Source organism: Chenopodium album, chromosome 27 (genome assembly GCF_948465745.1).
Source record: "Chenopodium album chromosome 27, dcCheAlbu1.1, whole genome shotgun sequence".
Classification (NCBI taxonomy): Eukaryota; Viridiplantae; Streptophyta; class Magnoliopsida; order Caryophyllales; family Amaranthaceae; genus Chenopodium; species Chenopodium album.
Window position 1 is genome coordinate 31,186,863 of NC_137860.1, and position 8,136 is coordinate 31,194,998.

The 8,136-nt window shown below is 34.0% G+C and overlaps 2 protein-coding genes across 2 annotated transcripts; one reads left to right on the forward strand and one right to left on the reverse strand.

Moving 5' to 3' along the window:
• The first annotated feature begins 2,002 nt into the window (after window positions 1–2,002).
• LOC145620044 (F-box/LRR-repeat protein 13-like) lies at window positions 2,003–3,451 on the forward strand. Its single transcript, XM_081674699.1, has one exon. The coding sequence runs from the start codon at window positions 2,003–2,005 to the stop codon at window positions 3,449–3,451; it is 1,449 nt and encodes a 482-aa protein (XP_081530825.1).
• Window positions 3,452–5,437: 1,986 nt separating this feature from the next.
• On the reverse strand, window positions 5,438–6,646 carry LOC145620045 (uncharacterized). Its single transcript, XM_081674700.1, has one exon. It carries the CDS (start codon window positions 6,644–6,646, stop codon window positions 5,438–5,440), a length of 1,209 nt encoding a protein of 402 aa, XP_081530826.1.
• Between the last annotated feature and the right edge of the window lie 1,490 nt (window positions 6,647–8,136).

The following is an 8,136-nucleotide window of genomic DNA, read 5'->3' on the forward strand; positions in this document are numbered from 1 at the left end:
AAATAGGAGTAATTGAATTGGAAAAAAAATGTTTAGCGAATTTGATGAAAACTTGAGAAATTAATATTTAAAAAACTAACAAAAACAATAAAAATTTGGCCATAAATTAAATAATTTTATTTGAAATTAACCTATTTTTATTGAATTGAAATTATTATTATTGAAAATGTAATATTTTTTCAAAATATTATTTGAATAAAATGAAAACTTTGGTATTTGATGAATTCAGAATGGTAATGATTCCACTGTTTTATTGCTAACTGTATCGTCGAAATTGAGTTGGAAGTTGTTGAAGAGTGTCTTTCATGATATTAGATTTGATAATGAGAAATGATTATGAATAAGATGCTTATTAAGGGATCTCGAAATAGGAGATTCAATTCTATGATATTAAAGGTATATATGAGATTTATTTGTTGTCACTATTCATTGAATGAAATGGTTGTCGGTGGTAAATAAAAAAGGTTTCAAATATCTTATTGCGTTAGATTATATTATTTTGGTCTTTTCAAATTCCAAATGCCAGAAAAAATTGCAACTTCATATTATTTATTATTTTAAAAGGAAATAAATCTATGCCAGTATCCGAGAAAAGAGAGATTGACTGGTATGAAATCTGCTTCCTGATTCACAAAATTAAATTGTGAACCATGAATTTTTTTATGCGTTATTGACGTGAAAACCAAAACTATATCACATTTTTCACTTACCATTGACATAAAAAAACATACATTTCCTACTTTAATTATTCGCTATTGTTAAACCAGTCACTATTCTTCCACAATGGTAATAATTGTATTTCGCTACTCTAGCACAACCAGTACAGTAAAACTGTTCGCCTATAAAGAAAAGCAATACATTGCTTATCAATGCTAATATAAGTTATGACATACATTTGTTACATTTTTAGCTTTGCGAAAATGATACTTTTTATTTAATAGAACTTTTCATACCCTAATTGTTACCATTAACGTACTAACCATAATCTTCATTATCGACGTTAAAATCCATTCTACTTAGGGTCTGTTCACATTTACTTAATTTCAGTTCAATTCAGTTCCAATCAGTTCAGTTCAGTTCAGTTCCAATCAGTTCAGTTCAGTTCAGCTCAGCTCTTAATTTCTCTCTCACATAAAATATTCATTTCAGTTCAGTTCAGTTCCAATCAGTTCAGTTCAGTTCATTTCAGCTCAATTCAGTAAATGTGAACAGGCCCTTAGTCATTTTTATCTTATAATGCAACTTGTAGTGGTTACTCTTCTACTACTGATACGAATGCACGATACTATATGTCTATGTAAAGAAAAGCAATACTTTAACCCTTCGTTTAAATTTGATAGCCCTTTTTGGCAATTAATTTGACCAAAAACTAGCATTAATATATATGTATAAAGTATAGTCTATGTGCTATATTGTTGAATGCATTTCAATATATAGTTTTATAATATCAATTTTTTAATTAATATATATTTAAAATTATTGATGGTCAAAGATTCATCTTTAAAGTTATACAAAATCAAAATGAGACTGTCAAATTGAAACAAATGATGTCTTGATCAGTGATAACATACGCTATGAAATATGCTCCTTTCTTAGCTTTACCAAAATGATACTTCAAACTTCATATGCTATATAAAACGTCGTATCCTATTCATCACCATCGACGTAAAAACAATACTATTCTCCACCATTGACATAAAATTGTTAGAACCAGGAGTATGAGGTTGTTCCTCCACCACCGGTACCGCTACCGTCTTCCTAGTTCCTACACTTAAAAAAAAAAAAAAAAAACCTAAGGTACAGCTGTACCTCATGAAACTCATGACATCTCAGGCTTAGAAGTTTCAACTGCTATCCTTCTCTCCCAAACTTGATCCTATCCGATCCGATCCTATCCTATCCTATCCTATCCAACGCGTTTTAAGTCCAATAATCTCAGCTATATAATCCCACTGTTATAGCCCTAAATCGTAGGGTTTGCTGTCTTTAATCTCTCTATCTGATGGAGCCTTCTCAGAAGAGAATTAGTGACGGCAGCCGCCACAACCACAAAAAAAAACAACCACCAACACCACCACCACTAGATAGACTCAGCGATCTCCCTGATTGTCTTCTAGTACTCATCCTCAATAAACTCCCCATCGATCACGCTGTCGCCACCTCGCTCCTATCCAGTCGTTGGCTCAACCTCTGGACTCACATTACCCAAATCTCTCTTCCACCTGGTAATACTCCCAACTTCCGCCAGTTTCATTACTTCTACATGATCCTTGAACGCATCCTCTTCCAACTCGCTTCCCCGAAAATTGATACATTTCACTTGGAATTCAATTTCCACCCGTATAACAACCAAGATGATGACGACGTAGCAGCTGACGAGGTGTACCACAGTTTCCTGCTCCCTTGGCTCGAACATGTCTGTAGCCGAAACCCGGAGAAGATTAAGGTAGACTTCCGTACTGAACCTTGGAAATCCACCAATGTATTTAATATGGCTACTTGTGTTTTTAACTGTGAATCACTGGTATGTCTGAAATTATATGTTGATTTTGAGTTTGATGATTTACCTGCTGATATGTCATCGCTCATTAATCTGCCTAATTTGAAGAAGCTATGTATGAGGCTACGCGATGAAAACCGTGTTTTGATGGGTGTGTTGTTTAAGAGTTGTCCCCTATTGGAAGAGTTAAAGTTGATTCTGGAGTTGATTGAGCCTGATCACTTAATTATTATATCCGCCCCTAATTTAAGGCGTTTATCTATAAAGTTAGATGAAAATGACAAGCATGTTCTTACTGAGAATTGCAAGTTTGTAATTGATGCCCCTAATTTGCAAACCTTAGCAATAGAAGGATTTTTGGCATTTTATGAATTTGTTAGTATTCCTACTAGATTAAGACATGTGATGATTTCGATTGTAGAAATTTGTTTTCATGATAGCCGATTCGATACTTTTACTAGACAAGTAATGGGGTTGCTTCGAGGGATTTCTTGTGCTAGGGCCATAGTCTTCTACGAATGTGGTTGTCATCTTCTGTATTGCGTTCATATGTTAGAAGAAATTACTCTGGATGGAATTCGCCCCCCAATCTTCCATAGGTTGCGCGATCTTAGGTTTGATATCAAATTGGAGGGGGAAAGATTATTTCCGAGCTGTTTCTTAGCCAACCTTAGGAAGCTAGAGATACAAGATCTGGAGTGCTGCGACCTTGAGATCAAGTTGGTCGAGTACATCTTAAGTAATGCTCCGGTGATGGAGCAGGTACATTTATCGGTTTATTCAGGTTACAATCCTAAGATACTTGCGAAAGAGCTTGAATACTGTAAGAAAATGTTCAAGCTTCCAAAGATTTCACCAATTTGTCTGATGGAATTCTACGGTCGGGTGATTGATGCTTCAAGTGGAGGCTTAGAAGAGAATGGTGAACTTACCTATAGGCTGGTAAAATGAATGGTCGATCACTCGATCCATTTGTTGTATGATTGTATGACTGATGAATTAAAGTATACATTTTGTTTACTGTTATAGGCTGAAAGAACAGAAAAATTATGTAATGTATACTCTATCTGTAGGTCGGTCTTATAATGTTATGTTGTTGGCTTTTTAGCCCTTTAATAAAAATTTGTATGGTTTATGTTGTTGCTAATTGAATGAGTTATATAATGTTGGAGATTTGTTGAATTATGCATTGGAATAATTTACAACATTGCAATTTTGATAGGTATTTACATAGTTTTATGTATACAGCTATATACTATATGAAAATAGTATAGTGCACCCGGGTGCACCATGCGCATGGTGCACCCGGAAAGAACATTAGGCTTATTTTAAAGAACATGAGAAAAAAAAAAGAACATACGAGTGTTTGAAAAAGAACATGCTAGTATTTGAAAAAGAACATGCATAATAGTGTTTAACACAAGAACATGTTTGTGTTTGACAAAGAACATGGCCTCCGAAAAGAACATTAGACATATTTTAAAGAACATGGAATAAAAAGAACAAGCCAGTGTTTGAAAAAGAACATGTTGTTATTTGAAAAAGAACTTGCATAATAATGTTCAACAAAAGAACATGTTTGTGTTCGATAAAGAACATGACCTCCGAAAAGGACATTAGGCATATTTTAAAGAACGTGGAATAAAAAGAACATGTTAGTGTTTGAAAAAGAACAAGCTAGTGTTTGAAAAATTAACCTTGCTTGGTTATCTTCCAGTTACCTTCAATTCATTACTATTCTTCTTTCTCCTCTAATTGCTCTTTTTTGAACAAATTGTACTTTATAGCTTTAATTAATATTTTTTTTTTAAAAAAAAACCCCCAAATTCACAAAATTAAACACTTTGACTTTAAATTATTGACAAAAAACAATTTGCATGTACAAAATTTATACTTACATTTTACTTGAATCCACCATTTGTTTAATTTTGAAGGTTGAATTGTTGAAATAAGTTCAATTTTTTCCCTGGGTTTTACTTTGAAGATGAACAATTTTGCTATTTTGAAATTTTTTTGAAAAATAGAAAAAGATAGAGAGAAAAATTATGGAGAGAGAAAATGAGTACTTTGGAAATGATTTTTACCCAAATTCATTGAAAATTTTAAATGAAAACGATGGTGTAAGGGAGATTAAAAATTGGCAGCAAAAAAGAGAGTGATAGGAAGGGAAAGAGGAGTGAGAAATTGTAGGAGAAGAGAGTGATGAAATAGTTGCAAGAAAAAAAAAAAACATGTTCATTTTTTACCCATGTTCTTTTAAATATACTAAATGTTCTTTTGGGTGCACCATGCGCATGGTGCACCCGGGTGCACCAACCACAAATTATATGCTATATATGCTGGTTATTGATCATGTTAGAGGCCTAATTCAAGTGTCACTTTTGATAGATCTATATGGTATAGAACTTTTACATTTTGGTTAATTGATGACTGGTATAATTAATACTATATTGTTGCGAATTCATCATAATTAATATTGGGAGATTTGGTGAAATGTACGGTTGTTGAATGTCACATTGCATGTTTTGAAATGTATATTTTTACATGGTTATATAGAGTGTTTATGTTGTATCCTGGTTATAAAGTTTGAGTCAAATTTGTCACTTTATCTAAACAAATGTGATGTTTAGAGTGTATACAACTTTTATTCTTTGGTTGATCCAACATAGGTGTATTTTGGGTAATTGTATATGATTGTTAATTTATTGGGTTATAGATCAATCTTCCTCAATTCCAATTGAAAAAGAAAACAAAAAATAAATTAAAACATATAATCCCGATATTAATAGTTAATTTAAGGGAAAAACTTGCGTAAACATTGACTTTTTTCATATAAAAGCAATGTGAAACTTCCTTGACTACCCTTGCATTAACCAAGGCCATTAAAAAAAAAAAAAAAAAAAAAAAAGAATAGAAAAACTGCAGTACCTAATAATATCAAAGGTTTCTCTCTTCGAGTATTTGACATGGTAGCACACCATGACTGTAATCATCACTTGAAGCAATAATCATACTTCCAGTAAACTCAATCCGGCAACTCGGCGAACTCTTTGGAGACTGGAAGAGCCCTCTACAAAACATGTATTCTTTCCATAGTTGAATTGGGTTATGGCCAAGCTTACTTATGTGATGATGAAAAACACGAAGCTGCTCCAAACCTGTTGCGAATCTTAATATGTCATCAAGGAAGTTCATTTCGAACACGTCATTCAACATCTTTACTGAGACCTCTATGTCTTTGAGCTTAGCCAACCAACTAGAAGGTAATTGAGGTCTACTCCCAATATGAAAGAAATTCATTAGATGAGATTGGTCGACACAGTCGAAACATAAATTGACCAGATTAAGATAGATTGGCAGATCAATCTTGTTAAGAAGATTTAAGAGAGTAACACAACAGTCACCTTGTAATATAAGGGTCCGAACACAAGAAATCCCTCGAAATAGCACTATTCTCTCATTCAGAAAAACTTCATTATCAATCAAATTATCCATTTTCTGCAAGGCAATTGTGACTTGTTCTAAATTACTAGGAATTGTAACAAAGTCATAAGTCGCTAGAAAACCTACAACCGTGAATTGTTCGAGTTTAGGAGCATCAATCACAAACTTGCTGTTAAGAATCACACTCGACGATTTATCCATATCTATGTACAAGTACTTCAAATTCGGCGCAAATATATCAATAAAGTGTATATATTTATTTAAATGTAGACCCAAGAATAAATCCTCCAGTAGTGGGCAAGACCTAAAAAGCGTAGCCATAACATGACGTTGCGAGTCATACAAATTCATATGAAGCCTCTTTAAATTAGGAAGATTAATAGGCAGATTATCAGGAAACTTAAGCTCAATATTTGCATATAATTCCAGGGTTACAAGTGATTTAGTTTGAAGAAAATGAACAGGTGGCAGATAATGTAATCCAATAGGATACAAGTTATCAAAATATACCGTGATGACCTCTGGATTACGTTGGCAGACTAGATTAATCAAGGGAACAAAGCAGGCAAGGCCGTCCCTTAATGCCGTGTCGGTTTCGAGATCGGGGAAAAAGGTGGAAGTGTAAGGGTTAGGAATGTTAAGGTGAAAAGTGTGGAGTTTGGAGGAGGTGAGCTGAAAGAGGATGTGATTGATGGTGTTCATGGAATCGCGGAAATTATGGCCGTATCTCCAAAAATTCTGTGGTTCAAAGGAAAAGTGGGTGATGTGTGTCCAGAGGCGGCGCCAACGGTGGGATAAGACGGAGGTGGCAGCGGCGGAATTGATTGGAAGAAGAGATAGTATGGTGATTAGAAGAGAATCAGGGAGCGAGCTTAATCTGTCATTGATAATGTGGCTGTTCATCTTGATTTTAGTGAGGCTTCAATCCAATTTTTTATTCAAGTTATATAATTAGTAGTAAGATATATATAGAGGAGAGGAGAATGTAAGCATAAAAAAAGTTAATTTTTTTTTAAAGAAAAGATAAATATGGTTTTAGAGGTTTTTTTGGATTCAACTATATCACTTAAAAAAGATACTCCCTCCGTCCCCAAATGATAGTCCCTTATGGGCAAAAATCGCGGGAATTAAGAAACTTAAATAAAAGTAATAAAATTACATTGAAAATATAAATTTATATTGGATATGTAAAAATTTTATATCAAAGTACAAATTGAAGCAAACCATTCCTTAAATCAAACCTTGAAGTAATGACCATTCTACTGGAGAGCTCAATCCGACAGCTCGATGAACTCCTCGATCAAAGGATGAACTCCTTTTGTACTTTGATCATAATCAATCAGCTCGACAATTCGATCTCAAGGTCATCATGGTCCAACAGATCGTATATGATTGTAGCCTCTTATTGCTGCCTAAGCAACAACTTGGTAATTGGACCTTCATAAGGCCGAGTGTCATTGTAAAAGCTAAGATCCATTAAATTACGAAAGATTGGCACGTCGATCCCATCCAAACCATTAAGATAACTCATTACATCAGCACCATAACTAATGAAAACTAGGGACCTAACACAAGAAATCCCTTGAAGTAGCCCGAGAATTAGACTATAATACTCGTAATCCATATCAAAATCATCATCCTTTTCGTCATCACTTGGCTCCTCAACTGAAATTAGCACCATTTGCAAATCAATTGGAGTCGTAACAAATTCATAAAACGCTAGATACCCGTGAATTTCACAGTGCTCCAGCTTTGCGGCATCAATCACAAATCGACAAACTTTGGATCCCCAGTCATTCATCCCTATAAACAAATTCTTCAAATTAGGCGCAGATATAGCAAAACAATGAACATCTAGAGTCAAATTCATACACAACTTCAAATCTTCCAACAACGGCAAAGACTTTATAAGGGTATCAATCAAATAACAATATGAATCACATACAAATAACGAAAGCTTCTTCAAATTAGGCAGATTAATAAAAGAAGTAGGCGCCTTAAACTCGATATATCCAGGCAGATACAAGTCTAATTCTGTTAGCGACCGAGTTTCAAGCACACAAGTAGGTATGTGAAACAAAAGTGATGAATAAAATCCATGAGAATGATGAAAGCCTACATTGATTACTTCAGGGTTACGACGACAAATTTGATGAAGCCAAGGAACAAAGCAAGATGATACTTGCGTTGAT